The 21,397-nt window shown below is 36.6% G+C and overlaps 1 protein-coding gene and 1 long non-coding RNA gene across 3 annotated transcripts in view; one reads left to right on the top strand and one right to left on the bottom strand.

Annotated features, from left to right (window-relative positions):
• Nucleotides 1–21,397, top strand: part of Polr1D (RNA polymerases I and III subunit AC2 l(2)37Cg) — a 48,756-nt gene that overhangs the window by 16,731 nt on the left and 10,628 nt on the right. For both annotated transcript variants that reach the window (XM_067156354.2, XM_067156355.2), the window contains exon 3: nt 13,015–13,171. In XM_067156354.2, coding sequence (XP_067012455.2) covers nt 13,015–13,171 — 157 coding nt within the window. The remainder of the gene's footprint in view (nt 1–13,014; nt 13,172–21,397) is intronic.
• Nucleotides 16,435–21,397, bottom strand: part of LOC136884287 (uncharacterized) — a 105,885-nt gene continuing 100,922 nt past the window's right edge. The window contains exon 4 of the long non-coding RNA XR_011018876.1: nt 16,435–16,799. This is a non-coding gene — a long non-coding RNA (uncharacterized lncRNA). The remainder of the gene's footprint in view (nt 16,800–21,397) is intronic.

Genomic DNA, 21,397 nt, shown 5'->3' with positions numbered 1-21,397 from the left:
TGCACTAGCCAGCATCTTGGTAGGTGTGCTAGGTACCAACTGATGAGCCCGGCCTAGCACACGAGGGCGAAACGCTGGCAACCAGGAATGAGTTAGCTGGAAAATTTATAATGTCCAATAACGGACCATTTATATTGGTATTATAAATTTACTCATTCGGAACAAATATTTCAGATTCCCTATGGGAATCAACATCTATATCATCTGATGGCCAAGCAGGCATCAATTTTTGATAATGGGACAAAGTGTCTCATAGTGCATTGGCACTGCCGGTGGCTACAATTAGCTTACGCAGTGGCCTCCACGGTATGCACTAGCCAGCATCTTGGTAGGTGTGCTAGGTACCAACTGATGAGCCCGGCCTAGCACACGAGGGCGAAACGCTGGCAACCAGGAATGAGTTAGCTGGAAAATTTATAATGTCCAATAACGGACCATTTATATTGGTATTATAAATTTACTCATTCGGAACAAATATTTCAGATTCCCTATGGGAATCAATATCTATATCATCTGATGGCCAAGCAGGCATCAAGTTTTGATAATGGGACAAAGTGTCTCATAGTGCATTGGCACTGCCGGTGGCTACAATTAGCTTACGCAGTGGCCTCCACGGTATGCACTAGCCAGCGTCTTGGTAGGTGTGCTAGGTACCAACTGATGAGCCCGGCCTAGCACACGAGGGCGAATTGCTGGCAACCAGGAATGAGTTAGCTGGAAAATTTATAATGTCCAATAACGGACCATTTATATTGGTATTATAAATTTACTCATTCGGAACAAAATTTCAGATTCCCTATGGGAATCAACATCTATATCATCTGATGGCCAAGCAGGCATCAAGTTTTGATAATGGGACAAAGTGTCTCATAGTGCATTGGCACTGCCGGTGGCTACAATTAGCTTACGCAGTGGCCTCCACGGTATGCACTAGCCAGCATCTTGGTAGGTGTGCTAGGTACCAACTGATCAGCCCGGCTTAGCACACGAGGTCGAAACGCTGGCAACCAGGAATGAGTTAGCTGGAAAATTTATGATGTCCAATAACGGACCATTTATATTGGTATTATAAATTTACTCATTCGGAACAAATATTTCAGATTCCCTATGGGAATCAACATCTATATTATCTGATGGCCAAGCAGGCATCAATTTTTGATAATGGGACAGTGTCTCATAGTGCATTGGCACTGCCGGTGGCTACAATTAGCTTACGCAGTGGCCTCCACGGTATGCACCGGCCTAGCACACGAGGGCGAAACGCTGGCAACCAGGAATGAGTTAGCTGGAAAATTTATAATGTCCAATAATGGACCATTTATATTGGTATTATAAATTTACTCATTCGGAACAAATATTTCAGATTCCCTATGGGAATCAACATCTATATCATCTGATGGCCAAGCAGGCATCAATTTTTGATAATGGGACAAAGTGTCTCATAGTGCATTGGCACTGCCGGTGGCTACAATTAGCTTACGCAGTGGCCTCCACGGTATGCACTAGCCAGCATCTTGGTAGGTGTGCTAGGTACCAACTGATGAGCCCGGCCTAGCACACGAGGGCGAAACGCTGGCAACCAGGAATGAGTTAGCTGGAAAATTTATAATGTCCAATAACGGACCATTTATATTGGTATTATAAGTGGTATGTTCCGAGCTGTCAGCGGAGAGATGGCGTCGAATGACATTAGTAGACGAATAGGTTTGAATGGCGTTTATAAAAGTAGGAAAGATCACAATATGAAGATAAAGTTGGAATTCAAGAGGACAAACTGGGGCAAATATTCATTTATAGGAAGGGGAGTTAGGGATTAGAATAACTTACCAAGGAAGATGTTCAATAAATTTCCAATTTCTTTGAAATAATTTCGGAAAAAGCTAGGAAAGCTACAGATAGGGAATCTGCCACCTGGGTGACTGCCCTAAATGCAGATCAGTATTGATTGATTGATTGATTGATTGATTGATTGATTGATTGATTGATTGATTGATTGATTGATTGATTGATAGATATTGTGTTATTAAAAATAAAATTATTGTTATCTAATACAATACTCAAATTTCTCAAGAAGTCTTCTTTTTCAGTTTTGCTAAGATTAGCCTACTATGTTTACACAAATTATTGCTAGTTAATAATATCAGTTGTAGGTTTATTAGAATATAGTACATATTAGTGATATCAGAAGAGTGAATAGTATAATTATGATTTAATTTACCAGTAATGTTTTTTATGTTGTAGAAATCTGTAGACTTCTCAATGGTTGTTTTCACTGTAAAAGTATATACTTAAAAAAAAAAAGAAATATTAACCCTACAATGCATAGTGATTCATATTTGAATTGTAAGATTTTTCTAGCTTTCTGCTTTAACCTGGTACTGTAATTTTACGGTACGGGTTTAACTGTACCACTGTACAGCCAATCAAATACATATACGAGTGATTCTTTGTTGTTGGGGTAATTTTGGCTTTATTTTTGGATATCTTCATTGAAATTTATGCACATGCAACCTTATAATTAAGGTCTGTCTCTAGGAGCCTGTGGCTATCTAAATACTCCCGTGGGATAACTTCCTTCTCTCTCTCTCACTCTCTCTCGCTATTAGTTTATCCATTATCACATAACGTGTATATTTTGTAAACAGGTTGTGGCTTTATTTTTTGGTATTTTCATTGAATCTTATATAAATTCCATTATGGCAAACCACATCACATACGACTTAAGAATTGTTTAAAGTTAAAAACTTCATGATTGTTCCGTATTGCATAGAGAAATAAGAAGATGTACAATATTATAGGGAAGGATCCACCTTTCAATACTCCGTAGTAAAAAGTAGTTACAACCTGTTTATTGGGACCGGTTTCAACACATTTCAAGTGTCATCATCAGCCAATTAGCGAAGATCTTAAAACAACTAATATATTGAACACAGGCAAAATATTAACATTGTATCATATTGTAGCAATTCAGTTAATGTTCACTGAATCTGACTTAGCTATCAAAAAAATGCCTTTAGAACTACAGGACGAAATTAGACTTGATGTAAAAAGAAAACTTACTAAGATTTACACATCTAATGATAATAGCAACACTGTTCCCTTCGTTGAACGTAAACACATTCTTAACCTTAAAAAGAAAATTAAAGACCAGAACCTCATTATCACAAAAGGTGACAAAGGTAACACTACAGTAATAATGGATAAAGTTGATTATATCGAGAAAATCAAAAATTTTCTTCAGTAATAATTCCTTTTCTATAACAAAGAAAGATCCTACCCAACAAATTCAACGTCTCCTAAAACAAACCCTTAAGAACTCTTCTTTCTTATTTACTGAACATGAAAAAACAAAATTATTAAGCATGAATCCAGGCCTACCAACCGCTAAATCTCTCCCTAAAATTCATAAGACTGACGTCCCTATTCGACCCATTATTAATTACAGACCCAGCCCACTTTACAAATTAGCACAATTCATTCATAAATTTCTTAAGAATAATTACAAATTTTTATCGAATAAGTCTGTAAAAAAACACCATAGAACTAGTTGAGAAATTAAATAACTTTAAAATCCAACCACACCATTCTCTACACTCTTTCGATATTGTCAATATGTATCCCAGTATTAATATTAAAAAATTATTTCCTATTATTGAAAATAACTTAAATACATATAGTTGCTTAAGCAAACTTGAAATTAATGTTTTTATGACCCTCTTAAAATTAGTAGTTACTAACAACTTCTTCATCTTCGACAATATAATTTATCAACAAGATGGTTTGGCTATGGGTTCTCCAGCCTCGGGGATCCTTGCAGAAATATACCTAGACTTTTTAGAACACAGTTTCATTGATAACAATGACGACTTTAAACATGTATTATTTTGGGCTAGATATGTGGATGACACATTTGTTATACTGGATGATAGAGTTTTCAATGCAGCTTCTACTCTTAATAGCCTCAATAAAATTGATCCACATATTAAATTCACTCTTGAAACAGAATCAAACAAATCAATTAATTTTCTAGACATAACAATAAACAGATTACCTTCCTCATTATCATATATGATTTATAGAAAATCCACACATACAGCTAATACCATAAAACAAGACTCTTTTCACCCACAGTCACATAAACGTGCTTCATACAACAGTATGGTTAACCGCGCCTTCAAAATTCCGCTATCAAAGGAAAACTTAAATAAAGAACTAAACATCATCCGCTCTATTGCCAAATTTAACGGTTATAATTCTTATTTTATTGAACAAATCATTAACAAATTTAGACACCGCCCTAACGCAACACTCTTAAAAGATATTCCCAAACCAGCTGCTTACACCACATTCACATTCAATACAAACACCTATAGTATAGCTAATGTCTTAAAAAAAAAAAAAAAAAAACACAATACCATGATTTCTTTTCGAACTAATAATAGAAACCTTGAATTATTACATAACTCCTACTCCTTAAATAGAACAAGTGTCTTTTCTAAATCAGGTGTATACCATTTTAAGTGCCACAACTGTAATTCTTCTTACTTAGGTCAAACTGGTCCCAACTTCAAAATTAGGTACTTTGAACACGTTAATGCAATAAAGCACAACAGATTTTCGGCAGTGGGACAACACATACATGACACAAAACATACTTTCACTACAATAAACCAGGATATTGAAATTCTCAGCACTCTAAATAAAGGCCCTCTCCTAGACATCACCGAAAACTGTTTTATACACCTTGACCAGTTTTTCAATCCAAATCTTAATCTGAATGATATTTCTGAGAAACCCAATGCCCTTTTCGATTTTCTCATCTCCTTTTTAAATAACCTGGTCAACAAATAAGGAATCAATCTTTCACAATTTACACAATACCCTCTCATGCCACTTCCCCCTTCCGCAACACCCCCCTTGATCCTTCTTAGTTCCCCCCCTCCCCACCCAAGGGGCTCTGAACTTCGGAGCGTGGGTTGGCGACCACAGGGCCCTTAGCTGAGTCCTGGCATTGCTTCCACTTACTTGTGCCAGGCTCCTCACTTTCATCTATCCTGTCCGACCTCCCTTGGTCAACTCTTGTTCCTTTCCGACCCCGACTCTATTAGGTTTCCGAGGGCTAGGGAGTCTTTCACTTTCACGCCCTTCGTGGCCCTTGTCTTCCTTTAACCGATATCTTCATTTTTCGAAGTGTCGGTTCTCTTCCTCTTTTTTCCTCGAATTAGTGTTATATAAAGGATTGTTGCCAAATTTTATTTCCTCTAATAACAATAACCACCATCACCACCCTCTAATAAACGTTCCCACCCCCTTTCTCTATTTATCATTTCTTTATCAATTACTACGGCAAGTTGTTTCGAGTTGAACCTCGTATTTCTTTCATTATTTCTTCCCACTTTTTAATATATTTTTATTTGGCTTTGTTCTTTTTTAACGTTTTAAATTATTTTAAAACCTATATATCCACTTTGATTTTGACGAAATTAAATCCTACACTGTTTTCCTAAGACTTCATTCACGTCACCTTTTACTCTTCGGCCAGAGAAACAAATGCCTACAAGACCTGCCTAGCAACGACTTTACATAAGTGCATACTTGATCTGCTTATGAACTTCAAATATATTTGTTTTCGGCGCAAGATAGTGATGTTCTGTTTACTCTCTTGACTGTGATTATTGTGTTTTGAACATTAACTGAATTGCTACAATATGATACAATGTTAATATTTTGCCTGTGTTCAATATATTAGTTGTTTTAAGATCTTCTCTAATTGGCTGATGATGACCCTTGAAATGTGTTGAAACCGGTCCCAATAAACAGGTTGTAACTACTTTTTACTACGGAGTATTGAAAGGTGGATCCTTCCCTATAATATTGTACATCTTCTTATTTCTCTATTCAATACGGAACAATCATGAAGTTTTTAACTTTAAATGATAACGCTTACCAAGCAAAATCTAAAGCCTATAACTACTTAGGCCTTAAAATCAAGATTGCTAAGCTAGGCAAAGATATTAATTTTCTCAAACAGTGTATCGCGCAAAATTTAACCCCCAATTTTCTAAAACCTACCAGTTTTAGACATCGCAATTCTTATGATTGTTCAAGAACACAAATGAAAGTTAACAAGATTTGGTTAACCAATGAAATTAAATTCCGTTATAGGAAGAAATCTTTCCTAAACATTCGTCTTTACGAATCTCACCTCGAAGCAACTCGCCTACTATCAAGTGCTCAATGGGACTTATTTCAATCCCATATAGACGATAAATTATTCTTCACACTTTCCAAAAAGCAATCAACTCTAGACAGAAAACTTAATAATCTCAAAAATATCTCTACGACAAGGAAACCTTTTACTAAATTACCTAATGAACCAAAAAATCATGACAATATAATTAGTAAGTTTCACCCCCCTGTTGTAAACTTATCCAAAACAATCCTAGATGATAATGATAACTTAATCCTATCAAAAGGCCCTAAGCATAACTGGCCTAACTTAAATAAAAATAACAGTGTTTTTAATACAATCACTGAATCTGAATTAGCTATCAAAAAAATGCCTTTAGAACTACAGGACGAAATTAGACTTGATGTAAAAAGAAAACTTACTAAGATTTACACATCTAATGATAATAGCAACACTGTTCCCTTCGTTGAACGTAAACACATTCTTAACCTTAAAAAGAAAATTAAAGACCAGAACCTCATTATCACAAAATGCGACAAAGGTAACACTACAGTAATAATGGATAAAGTTGATTATATCGAGAAAACCAAAAATTTCTTCAGTAATAATTCCTTTTCTATAACAAAGAAAGATCCTACCCAACAAATTCAACGTCTCCTAAAACAAACCCTTAAGAACTCTTCTTTCTTATTTACTGAACATGAAAAAACAAAATTATTAAGCATGAATCCAGGCCTACCAACCGCTAAATCTCTCCCTAAAATTCATAAGACTGACGTCCCTATTCGACCAATTATTAATTACAGACCCAGCCCACTTTACAAATTAGCACAATTCATTCATAAATTTCTTAAGATTAATTACAAATTTTTATCGAATAAGTCTGTAAAAAACACCATAGAACTAGTTGAGAAATTAAATAACTTTAAAATCCAACCACACCATTCTCTACACTCTTTCGATATTGTCAATATGTATCCCAGTATTAATATCAAAAAATTATTTCCTATTATTGAAAATAACTTAAATACATATAGTTGCTTAAGCAAACTTGAAATTAATGTTTTTATGACCCTCTTAAAATTAGTAGTTGCTAACAACTTCTTCATCTTCGACAATATAATTTATCAACAAGATGGTTTGGCTATGGGTTCTCCAGCCTCGAGGATCCTTGCAGAAATATACCTAGACTTTTTAGAACACAGTTTCATTGATAACAATGACGACTTTAAACATGTATTATTTTGGGCTAGGTATGTGGATGACACATTTGTTATACTGGATGATAGAGTTTTCAATGCATCTTCTACTCTTAATAGCCTCAATAAAATTGATCCACATATTAAATTCACTCTTGAAACAGAATCAAACAAATCAATTAATTTTCTAGACATAACAATAAACAGATTACCTTCCTCATTATCATATATGATTTATAGAAAACCCACACATACAGCTAATACCATAAAACAAGACTCTTTTCACCCACAGTCACATAAACGTGCTTCATACAACAGTATGGTTAACCGCGCCTTCAAAATTCCGCTATCAAAGGAAAACTTAAATAAAGAACTAAACATCATCCGCTCTATTGCCAAATTTAACGGTTATAATTCTTATTTTATTGAACAAATCATTAACAAATTTAGACACCGCCCTAACACAACACTCTTAAAAGATATTCCCAAACCAGCTGCTTACACCACATTCACATTCAATACAAACACCTATAGTATAGCTAATGTCTTAAAAAAAAAAAAAACACAATACCATGATTTCTTTTCGAACTAATAATAGAAACCTTGAATTATTACATAACTCCTACTCCTTAAATAGAACAAGTGTCTTTTCTAAATCAGGTGTATACCGTTTTAAGTGCCACAACTGTAATTCTTCTTACATAGGTCAAACTGGTCGCAACTTCAAAATTAGGTACATTGAACACGTTAATGCAATAAAGCACAACAGATTTTCGGCAGTGGGACAACACATACATGACACAAAACATGCTTTCACTACAATAAACCAGGATATTGAAATTCTCAGCACTCTAAATAAAGGCCCTCTCCTAGACATCACCGAAAACTGTTTTATACACCTTGACCAGTTTTTCAATCCAAATCTTAATCTGAATGATATTTCTGAGAAACCCAATGCCCTTTTCGATTTTCTCATCTCCTTTTTAAATAACCTGGTCAACAAATAAGGAATCAATCTTTCACAATTTACACAATACCCTCTCATGCCACTTCCCCCTTCCGCAACACCCCCCTTGATCCTTCTTAGTTCCCCCCCTCCCCACCCAAGGGGCTCTGAACTTCGGAGCGTGGGTTGGCGACCACGGGGCCCTTAGCTGAGTCCTGGCATTGCTTCCACTTACTTGTGCCAGGCACCTCACTTTCATCTATCCTGTCCGACCTCCCTTGGTCAACTCTTGTTCCTTTCCGACCCCGACACTTTTAGGTTTCCGAGGGCTAGGGAGTCTTTCATTTTCACGCCCTTCGTGGCCCTTGTCTTCCTTTGGCTGATATCTTCATTTTTCGAAGTATCGGATCCCTTCCATTTTTCTTTTCTTCCCACCCTCCATCCCCCAGGGGCTCTGAACTTCGGAGCGTGGGTTGGCGACCACGGGGCCCTTAGCTGAGTCCTGGCATTGCTTCCACTTACTTATGCCAGGCTCCTCACTTTCATCTATCCTGTCCGACCTCCCTTGGTCAACTCTTGTTCCTTTCCGACCCCGACTCTATTAGGTTTCCGAGGGCTAGGGAGTCTTTCATTTTCATGCCCTTCGTGGCCCTTGTCTTCCTTTGGCTGATATCTTCATTTTTCGAAGTATCGGATCCCTTCCATTTTTTCTTTCCTTCCCACCCTCCATCCCCCAGGGGCTCTGAACTTCGGAGCGTGGGTTGGCGACCACGGGGCCCTTAGCTGAGTCCTGGCATTGCTTCCACTTACTTGTGCCAGGCTCCTCACTTTCATCTATCCTGTCCGACCTCCCTGGGTCAACTCTTGTTCTTTTCCGACCCCGATGCTATTAGGTTTGCGAGGTCTAGAGAGTCTTTCACTTTCACGCCCTTCGTGGCCCTCGTCTTCCTTTAACCGATATCTTCATTTTTCGAAGTGTCGGTTCTCCTCCTCTTTTTTCCTCGAATTAGTGTTATATAAAGGATTGTTGCCAAATTTTATTTCCTCTAATAACAATAACCACCATCACCACCCTCTAATAAACGTTCCCACCCCCTTTCTCTATTTATCATTTCTTTATCAGTTACTACGGCAAGTTGTTTCGAGTTGAACCTCGTATTTCTTTCATTATTTCTTCCCATTTTTTAATATATTTTTATTTGGCTTGATTCTTTTTTAACGTTTTAAATAATTTTAAAACCTATATATCCACTTTGATTTTGACGAAATTAAATCCTACACTGTTTTCCTAAGACTTCATTCACGTCACCTTTTACTCTTCGGCCAGAGAAACAAATGCCTACAAGACCTGCCTAGCAACGACTTTACATAAGTGCATACTTGATCTGCTTATGAACTTCAAATATATTTGTTTTCGGCGCAAGATAGTGATGTTCTGTTTACTCTCTTGACTGTGATTATTGTGTTTTGAACATTAACTGAATTGCTACAATATGATACAATGTTAATATTTTGCCTGTGTTCAATATATTAGTTGTTTTAAGATCTTCGCTAATTGGCTGATGATGACACTTGAAATGTGTTGAAACCGGTCCCAATAAACAGGTTGTAACTACTTTTTACTACGGAGTATTGAAAGGTGGATCCTTCCCTATTATATTGTACATCTTCTTAAGAATTGTTGGTAAGTCTAAGACATTGAATGCAAGTTGAACATTAAAGCTTGACATTTTCGTCACTGAAAACGGTAACAAAAAAAATTCTTGCAGTAAAGGGTCAAATAAACGTGGCTCTTTTTATAAGTAGGACTATTTCTGAAATTAACTCTAGGTCTAATGGGTACTTACCTTTTTTTTTAATGTATTTTTGGTAAAGCTCCTGTGGGTATTCTGGGATTCATTTTTATTAATTTTGTAGATTCTTGTTCATTTAAAAGAAAGAGGTTTTTAAGATTTTGTTTAAACTACTTTTTTACACTATTAATTGGATGTTTTCTTAACTTAGAAAAATTGACTTGAAGAAAATATCAAATAATTTTATAACAGTTTTGGAACATTCAACTCAAGAACATCCTGGTGCTACATTTGGAACATGTGTTTTTTGGTTTTGTTTTTTTACTTTTTAACCTGTCAAGATTCAGCACAATAATATTTGTTCAGTGATCATTTATGTTTGAAGAAGACATTTTAAAGTTTTTGATCTATAATTTTGTATTATTTTTGTTCACATTTCAACATTGTTTCGTTTGGTCTGATAATTTTATCTCAATGTTGATAGCTGAAGATGGTTTAAATAGGACCAGAACCTGCTCGTCATAAAAATGTTCATATAAAGTATTGATTAGGTGAATCTGAATATTATAATTTCTTACTTAAGAAATTTTTAGTCATGTTTTAGTTACAGTTTTGCCATTTAAATCGTTCCGATATCCACACCATGTAGATCTTCCTGCATAGTTACCAAGTTCCCAGAGTTGCTGTACAAACCCACCCCTCGGGTATGTACTAGACTATAAACTCGCTTGGTTGCTGTGCTTACATGATAGGGAAGTTCAGTTTTGGCAGGAACAGATATTCCTAATTACTTCTGTGCTTGGATTATCGTAGTACTGGGAGGAGGAAAGCACGTCGCCAGAATCTGAAAATGAAGAAGCTTTTTATGAGGGTTCTTTAAATTGAGAAGAATTTTTTGTTTATGAGGGTTCTTTAAATTGAGAGAAATTTTACATTGAATTAATGGAAATTCATGCCAGGACTGGAATATTTGATCATTACAGAGAGGATATTATTGTTCTGTATAGATTTCATTGTATTTGATTTGTACATTGGGGATGGTGGTGGTGAAGAAAGTACAACTGGAAAACCATCCTCTACTGACTTAATTGTAAGGGGTAAGGAGGAGATTCAACTCTTGAAACAATATATTTATCGAGCACAAGAGTAAAACAATTTCAGTGAGACGCGTAGACTCAATTGTAATCAGATTATATAATCAGCTTCCAAATAAGGTTGAGGATATTAGTCCCTTCAGTTCATTCACCACAGCACTAAATAATCTCCCTCTGAGTAACTATTTCTATAATACTGAAGAATACATGAAAAAGTGCTGGTAATGATACTATTATTAACTTGTAATCCTTAATATCTTGGTAATTGTGCTTTTAAACAATCTGAATATCTTGTAAATAGGTTTAAAAAGGATGTTGGTGTCTCATTGATTATGTCCTTATTGCTAATACCTCCTTGGCAGATTTTGATTCTTGTAAATATTAATAGTTATTTATTACTATTAATGTGTGCTGTTCTAGTGTCAAGATATATTTGTTTATTTACAAAGTGTTCATTACTGTGCATAGATTATAGTTAATTTTAAAAAATCAATGAATGTAGGTTTTCATGGCTCATTGTATTAAAATAAATGTGCTAACTGGATTAAAGCCACTTATATATACCGGTATTTATTTAACAAAGCCAAGTTTTCTACCAAATTGCATTGGCCTTCATCAAGGCATGTGAAGGTCTGCCTTCGACAGGGAGCAAAGAAATTCTTCGAAGGAACATGGAAGTCACGACCATACTATCCATGGCCTCCCCACTAAATGGACTCGGGGATCGCCACGCTTTGCTGTGGTGGTTCCCAACTACAAACCCACCCCTCAGGTACATACTCTGCTATAAACACGCTTCGTTGCTATGCTTACACAATAGGGAGGTTCAATCATGGCAGTAACAGGTATCCATAATTACTTCTCTGCTTAGATTATCATAGTATTTTAGTACATCGCCAGGATCTGAAAAGGTGGCTTGACTTTGTTAAATAAATAAATAAATAAATATATATAAGTGGCTTTAAACCAGTTAGCACATTTATTTATTTATTTATTTATTTATTTATTTATTTATTTATTTATTTATTTATTTATTTATTTATTTATTTATTTATTTATTTATTTATTTATTTATTTATTTATTTATTTATTTATTTATTTATTTATTTATTTATTTATTTTAATTTTAAGTAATCACTTGACAATTCCTGTTTTGGTGGCATATTTCATAATATGTAATTGTATGGTCTGTGAAAGCTAATGAATGAATGCAATGGCAATAGAAAGAGAAGGGTGTGAAACTAAAAATATCTTCTAAATTTTGCTAACCTAATACAGTCTGAGTCTTGAGGGAATAAAGAGTTGACCAAGGCAGGTCGTATTGGAAAGATGAATGTGAGGAACCTGACACAACGAAGTAGAAGGCATGCCAAACTCGGTAATGTGCACTGTTTTTTTTTTAATGCTATTTGTTCGGGGTGTCGACCTATGAAGATATTTTGCCCCTACTTGCACCATATATGAGGAGCTTGCATGTATTATGTAAATGGCAGAAGTGTAAAGTGTTGAATGTGAGGAAAGGATGTACTGTGGTGTTACAGTGTGTGGTTTTTTTTTTTTTACAGTGTTCCTGTTCTCAGTGACCAAGGTGTATCATCTTGATAGCAAATGGTTGATACTGATGCAAAATCTGTCTCTCAATAATTTTCCGTTCGAGTTGTATTGCATCCTTTTGTAATCCCATTTTTGTACTGATAAGAATTTGCCTTAAAATGTCTTTCTGCAATGTTGTCAGATGACTATGCTAATAATATAATAATAATAATTGTAATTCAAACAATGTTTCTTTCAGTCCTGAAGTAGTATTCTGTGGCTATACTATACCTCATCCAGCTGACTCCAGACTGCATTTCAGAATTCAAACTATTGGACCACCAGCAGTAGATATTCTAAGACGAGGTCTGGCTGACTTAGAGAAGCTTTGTGATCATACCTTGAAAGTATTTCAGGTAAATTGAATTTTCCTTTTTCTTTACAAGCAATTTGTAGCCACCATTGATGGAACTATCACCTAACATGTGCATGATTACATTGCTGTTGATCCATCATGTTGCTACTGATATTCTGAGGCTCATAGGTGGACAGAATATCCCTCTCAGTGGCTTGTCATAATATACAGTATTTCCTAGTGTATTAGACCCCCTCCCAACATAGTTCGTCAGAGAAGAATGATTCCTGATTCCCTCTTCGAAGCGGGTTCAGGCTACACTACAATTCCAATGGCATCACACAAATTTGAGAATAGTTTTGTCTGTCCAACCATGCATCAAAGTCCAATACATACCTAGAAAGATAGAAATTTCAACTTCCCTACCAACCTTCCACCTCACCTCCAGTCCCCTCCTGCTGTAACCCCCCCTTCCCTCTCCTGCGTACCCACCCCTCCCCTTGCCCTTCTATTGTCGGCCACCGCTCTTACATCGCATTCAGTGTGGCACAAGCTTTCCTAGTTATAAGACACCTATGAGGCTTTGAAATAGGGGGTGAATCTAATTCAACTTGTTTTAGCTTTTCCTTTCTTCTTGTTTCTCCTTCAAGTTAGTAACTGGACCACTTGTCCACAGATCTAAGTAATACATGTCCTCCTCAGCCATAATAAGTTTGTAAAACACCATATCCTTCTACTCGTAAGGGAATCAGACTTGTCATAAATATGCCGCATCTTGACATTTGCGCCAGTCAGCTGGGCAATGTTACTACATTCACATAAGAACCCAGAAAGCGACAAATGGATGGATAGTGTTTTATTGCTCATACTTATGCCAGTGATTGAGGGTTTCGGAAGTAAATAATGCCAAGGGACATGGCATGTTTAATAGCAACCGCAAACTTGTCAGCATTGTGATTTACTTGTGGTTCCTATTAAAATTGCCATGTCCCTCAACATTATTTACTCATTTATTTATCTGTTTATTTATTTACTTAATATTTGTTTAATAGTAACCACAAGTGAATCACAACATTGATAAGTTTGTGCCACGTATCTTACCATTATTTACTTCCAAGCCCTTCAATTGACAACAAAGACTCAAGATTTTGATGTATTTTTTGTTGCATATTTTTAGATGTATTGTGCTTCAGTGTTTATTTTTAATATTTTTACCAATTTTGGTTTCAATGTAATGGCCAAAGATGACCTCACAATCAAGGTCGAAACTAGTCCCAATGAATGTTCTATGAAAATATAGTTACATCATTTTTATGTGTGTATTGAATAGGCAGACATACTCCTACCTCATTATATGTGAAGGTCATGTGGTACGTCTGTGTTTTGTAGTTAAAAAATGTCCGCCACCGTATTGTACTGCAACTCCTATGGCGTCGTACAAGTAGGTGAATAGTTTCATATGTCCGACCCAAGCATTGCAAGTATGGATGAGTTGTGATATATATCTGTGTTTTGTGGTTAAGAATGTCTGCCGGTGTAATGGTTAGCATAATTAACTGCTGTTCTTGGGGACCTGAGTTTGATTTCTGGTACTGCCAGAGGTTTAAGAATGGCAGGAAGGTTGATACACAGTAAAATGGTACGTGCAGCTCACCTCCATTGAGGGCGTCCCTAAAAGAACTGCATCACCTTGGGATGAGGACACGAGTTTACTTTAGCCAAGAAATATTCACGGTTGTTGCTATTAATATAGCAGGGAGATCATTAACAAAGTGAATGTTTAATATCTTGTAACTTAGGCCATTATAGATAATTTTTGGAGAAGTAAGTTTAAAACGTGATAAAAATAATCCAATCATAAATATTGTTTTACTCATCAATGTACCTAACAAATAATAATAATGATGATGCAGAGGTGCCAACCATTACGGATTGTCTGTAATTGTTACGGATTTCACTTCACTATTACGGTCAAAGGGGAAGTTATTACGGAAAAGCTGACATCACGAAAATAATTTTCTACAGAAAAAAAAGAAAAGAAGGAAAAATGTTCAATCCTTTTGAGCATTTCTGCTAAATTCTCCTTGTTTCAGTGCTTGTGAGTTGACAACGATACTTATTCGATCATGACTTGCTTTTGCTATCCATAAGCGATGTGAAATTCATTGTGAATGAAGGAGCTCTGCTCTGCTCTTCTCCACTTAGGCCTACATTAAGCACATCTGCATTGGAATCACGTATGGTTCAGAAGACAAAAGCATCATCACAAGGTGAACAATGCTTCACGAAAATCTAAACTGAATAGCAGCCGCTGGGTGCGAAACAAGCTAAAATTTATGTTTTATCACTGAATTAACAGGTAGTGTGCAAGTTTTATTGTGTTATATGATATGCTTTAGAATAGATTGCTGTTGGAAAGGGCAAATGTGGTGTCTTTATTGAGAAGTGAGGAGCATGCTTTGGACTTCACTCAAAAATTTTCTGGGGGGCGAAGGGTAGTTGCTGATAATCCATTTCAAATGTTGACACCTCTGATGATGTGGGTTTTACGTCCCACTTACTTCTTTTATGGTTTTCAGAGGCACCAAACAAATCATACTATGCGTTAATAAAAACATGGAGATAATGAACATACGAAATTAAATATTATGATAATTAAACTCAGTACCTTCACACCTTTAGATATCTATAAATGCAATACCTAACCTAAACAATGCGGTTTCTCTTATATCAGTTACGGCTGTTTGGGTAAATGCTGATGTGATAAATGTAGAGAACAAGCATGAAATATACTTTAAAATAAAGGTCTGACTGTCAACAGCCACAGTTATCTAAAGAATGCTTCCAGTTACTATGTACAGTAAAACCTCATTAAGACGCTTCTGCAGGGGACAACAAAACAGAACTTGTTAAGCGAGAAAGCGTACTACTGAATATACAAATAACAAACTATCCAACAGGGATATGGAAACACTAGATACGATTTTTTTCCGACATGAGGGCATTTTACGTTGTGTATCCGCAGGTACAGTGAAAACTATATCTACTATTTCTAAAGATGAGAGTAAAGTATTAAAAGGTGTGGAAAACACGAGAGAACAAATATGAAAACCTTTTCTGCTGGGGCTTATAAAATAACAAGTGCACTGAAAGGTGTGAAAAACACCAAACAACAAATATGGAAAAGGGGGGCTAATAAAAATATCCGGTATTATTGCAGATCACACTCTTTTGAAAACAAATGTTAGTAGAAGCCTTTTATTTCAGAACAGTGGGTTGTTCAACATTATTTTCTAGTCACACTCTTAGACGATGAATTGCAGGGTACACTCGCACATGTACGACCGGGAGGAAGCAGGTCATTGATCGCCATTTTGAAAAACTTTGACCAAAGACCAAGTCGAATAATCGAGTCGAAAGTTGAAGGTGCAAGTTCAACATTCGCAACCTCTGGGCGCTTAAAGATGCGGATGCCAGTCCACTTTCTCCTAAGTCCATTTCCTCATCGCATTCCTCTCCATCGCCTCCGGCAAATCCTAATGTCTGGATCTCTTCCACAATTTCCATATCATTTTCCAGGAGAGTAGTTATGTGTTTTGTCATCTCCGATTCCTGGATGTTCGGAGACCGATTCCTTGTTCCGAATCAGGAGACCAAGGCAGCTATGACGACTTTGGGATCCATCTGCACTGTAAGAAGAAGACGTACAGTATGAAGTACTTGACAACATCTCCAACAATGTATCATTGAAGCGTGTATAAATAGACATATTCCTGAAATGATTAATTGACAAATGATGGGTGTGCTTTTGTGTAATGTGCCCATTCTGAACTGTTTTTTCCCGTCTCACTATTTATTTGATGAATCGCACATTGATTGTCTCTCGTATTAGATTTTATTTAAAGTCAATAACAAGTCACATTTTCAACATCCCAACTTATATTGTTTCTTTTCAACAAGTTGTTTATTCCTTTATATTCTTACCATATTAGTTGATACAAATACATGAAACAAGCATTTTTGCAACTTTTGGTGTCATGTTTCCAACACTTTACTGATATTTTGTGAGTTGTATAGCTCTTAAATGCTTGTCTCTCTGCCCCTAAGATTTCATAGTTTTTCTACTTTTGACATAATCTTTCAGAAAATATATGGGTTTCCGGCAAATCGGTATCAAAGGAGAGAAGGTTTATGTTTTAAGCCCACTCTGAAACTTGCTCTTTCTGAATTTTTTTGAACAACTTACAGCTAAGATCTCATGCAGTTTTCCTAAAACGCCCAGTTTCATTATAATCCCTCCTATCCATTTTCCCGTGAAACTGTGACAGACAGACAAAAATTAAACTGAGTATTGCTGGTTCGTTGGAGCGGTAGAATCTTGGTAGGAGGCAAAACCATTGGCAACCTTAGGTACGCTGACAATACTCTAGTCCTAGCTGGAAGTGTTAGGAAAATGGAAGTCATACTGGAGCAGTTGACAGTAGCCAGTAGGGAGTTTGGTCTAGAGATCAACAGGGCTGAAACAAAGATCATAAACATAGATATAGCAAACAGTCATCTGTAACACATGATAGAAGTAGCTGCTTTGAGGAAGTGAACAGGTTCATCCGCTTGGAAATATTGATTTCAAATGGTGATGATGGTCTTAATGTAAACACAAGTATTGAGCTTAATTTCACCTACAGTACTATAGAGTACAGAAAAACCTCAATTAACCATTCTGTAGAATATGTCACCTAAAATAAACTCTACTTTTTAAAAGCAATGTACAGTCGCTCCAAAACTGAATTAGCATACTCTTGATGTCAATAATAATGTTACTGGTTTTACGTCCTAATACCTACTTTGACGGTTTTCGGAGACGCCAAGGTGCCAAAATTTTCTCTTGCAGGAATTCTTTTACGTGCCAGTAAATCTACCAACATGAGCCTGACATATTTGAGCACTTTCAGCTACCACCAGACTGAGCCAGGATCAAACCTGCCAAGTTGGGGTCATAAGGCCATCGCCTCAAACTGTCTGAGCCACTCAGCCCAGCTCTTGATGTCAAGGTATCTTGATACAGTATTCTGTTTTGGAGCGACTGTACACTGACTCTCTGACTCATGAGTCCATGATCGTAACATAGGTATTGAATCAAGTACATACTTCAAACTATCCGTCTAAGTGAAATACTGAACAAATTCGACCATAGTTAGCATAAATTCTTCTAGCGGACAATAAGAATGATCTAGAAAAATGAAGGACAACACATAATCAAGACAAGTGAACTGTGCATTGAGTGAAACACAGCTGAAACTAATGAAGAACGAATGTAGTGCCATAGAAGGAAGTTTAGGAAGTTTTTAGTTTAGAAGTAGTTTTTTAATTTGTACATCTAATTTTAACACCCCCTCCACCCCTCCTCCCTCACCATTAATTGTTCTTTACCAAAAATTTTAATTATCAAATGTTTTTACATTCTTTCGCCTAAGCTATAAGATAAGGAGCTGATGATGATTGCCAAGCTATTGAAACATGTACTGCAGTTTTTTTTTAATGACATAATTTAGCCGAAGGTTAAATAATAAAAGTATCGATCAGGTGGAAAAGTTTTTTATTTAATTCTTATTTAATTACAATATCGATGCGGAATGAAGTGGATAGTATGTAATACATAGATATTGTACATGCAAGCACACAGACCGGCAATTGGCATTGAAGGCTTGACTTCGTACATTTTTTACTACATCATTTTATGTTTTGTAAAATGATTTAACTTTTAGCTGTTATGAAAGAGAGGGATGCTATTCGAATTCAACAGTCACAAACTTTATTATCCATTCTATTGTTGACGAATAATGTAATGTGCCCTCTCCCAGCCAGCGGAGCGTAGAATACGGTATGCTCGTCATTTCTACTTCAGAATTATACCTATAACTTATTTTGATAGCGTGTAACATCTCCGAGTACCTATCTTTCATCTCGTTCTCTGTCAAGGTTAAATATTTTCACCACTTAGGCTACTGTATCATAAATATTTCACAATGCACAAGAATCAGAAACCAGGCTAGCTATCCATCATAGTCAACCTCCTCCATTTATAGACAGGTAGGCTACATCCTATACTGCAAAGTAACATTAAGGAGTGGATTCATACTGATGATATACTGTCTGGGCATCATAGTTTAACTGATGAACTAAAAGCACGAATGGGAACTCGGCAGTTGCCCGTGAAGTGAAAGTGAGGGAGATGGGGAAGAAGAGTGCTTCACAAACAATCACGTACCAATGTGCCGCACCAAGTTTCCCTTGGTGGCGCACTCCTCTGTATGTAATACATTCTTTGACCGCTATCGACTTTTTTGGTCGATCTATTCCCTGGACGTGACGTATGACTCGTTTTCTCCTTGACAGAGCGCGCTTCCGGCCATCAGCCGAAGTGCCCTCTTAGTGAGTCTTGTGCTCGCCTTCTTTGAAACAAGTTCGCATGACGATTGTAGCCATCATGGCAGCCGATGTAATAATGTACATCTTGAGATACGAGATCTTTAACCTGTGTCGTCTGCTTTTCCTGCAGTGGATTTATCCGTTTGAATGCCCGACTCTTTATGTGGGTTGCTATTTTGTGACTACCTAAAGTTCTGAGCAACGCCTGACTATTAAGGTAACCTTTTTTTTTTTGGCTTGCTATGGTTGCGGGGGCATATTAGTCGTATATATTTTACTGTTAATTTTGCATTTCACCTTACTGTTAGTTTCCATTGTATTTGTGTGTTCTTTTTGTGTGACATAAACCTGCAAGGACGGAGGATGGTTTTGGTCGGTTGTATGTTTGTCTGGCGTGTATGTGATCTGAAGTTTTAGACCTACTGCCCTTTATTTATTCGTCGATTTCTTTCATGGCTGAGCTCTTGATGCGTGACGTGTTTTGACACTATGACTGGTATTCATGTTCGTCTGTGGCGAGGCGATATGAATACGTTGTGGGCGTGATGGTTACGATGATACTACTGTGATTTAAGTGGGGATATGCCTTGCCATGATGCGGCAATCCTTTGTTATGTTACGTGTCTTGTATTGAGCTAATGAGTCCATGAAAGCACTTGTCTTGCTATGCGGATCTCTCTGTTCGTTATGTGTCTGGACAAAACTGATTATTCTACCTGTATACATTTCTTTTGGGTCTCTATGGTGAGTGTGTACGTGTGGTTGTGCTGTATGCCTGCCTGATTAACAGCATTCTCCCCTTTCTTACAGTGTTAATTTTTTAAGTTTTATTTACATTTTCTTATTTTCATTCCTCGGGCTATTTGCTGGCCTAATTATATATTTACGTTTGTTGTTTTCATTTTAATGAGTCTTCTTTCATTGTTAGCATTGTTTACTCGCCTCGTAACTATGGCAGCTTTTTTTTTTTTTTTTTTTTTTTTTTTTTTTTTTTTTTTTTTTTTTATGCTGCGCTTTTCAAATGGGGGATTGTTGTGTGATGGATCTCTTCTCTGGGATGCTGGTCCATATACATGGAGATGTGTGAGATGTAACGTGAATGTTTTTATTTGATGTGCATGTAAATTCTTTCGATGTATGTCCACCGATATTAGTTCACTGCAAGGACGAATGTGTCATACGTCGTGTGTATGAAATTATGTGGAGGAAGTAAATCGTACGTTACAAGTTTTGTGATTGTAAGAGGCTTGTGTGGCCATGTTTGATATGTCTTCAATCTGCCTCTTGATATGATTGGATGAATAACCTACACGATAAGTTTCTACGCATATCTCCGTGAGTAATGTTTCAATCTTGATATTTTTTATTGCCTTATCTTGCTTTATTTTCATTAATAAACCCCCATGTATTTTGACCCCGTTCTTTCATTTATCGGGAAGGGTTCTGGGTTCTTTCCGTCTCCCGTTCCTCCCTTTAGTCTAATTTGGTTCGAGTCCAGCTCCAGACTGTTTTAGTCTGTTCCAGCCCGTCCACGGACTCGTCTCATGAGGTTGGTTGGTAAGTATTCACGGACCTGTTAGTATGTGTATGAGTGCGTGTGTGCGTATGTATGTATGTGTGTGTGCGTGTCTACGGTAGCAGAGAGTGTGTGAGGCATGAGTGAGGGTGTATGTGGTAGTGTGTTCGGTTGCAGTGGGTCACCGCTTCAGACCGCACTGGAGTCAGCTGAAACTTTAATGGAATTCTTGGAGGAAGAGGACGATATGGGTTTTATCAGACATTCTTGTAATTAGAAACCTCAGAATGGACATACAGAAGAAAACAAGTTGTAGGAGAGTGCAAAAAAGTAACTGATTTT

This window comes from Anabrus simplex, chromosome 12 (genome assembly GCF_040414725.1).
Source record: "Anabrus simplex isolate iqAnaSimp1 chromosome 12, ASM4041472v1, whole genome shotgun sequence".
Taxonomy (NCBI): Eukaryota; Metazoa; Arthropoda; class Insecta; order Orthoptera; family Tettigoniidae; genus Anabrus; species Anabrus simplex.
This window is presented reverse-complemented; position numbering and strand designations above follow the sequence as displayed.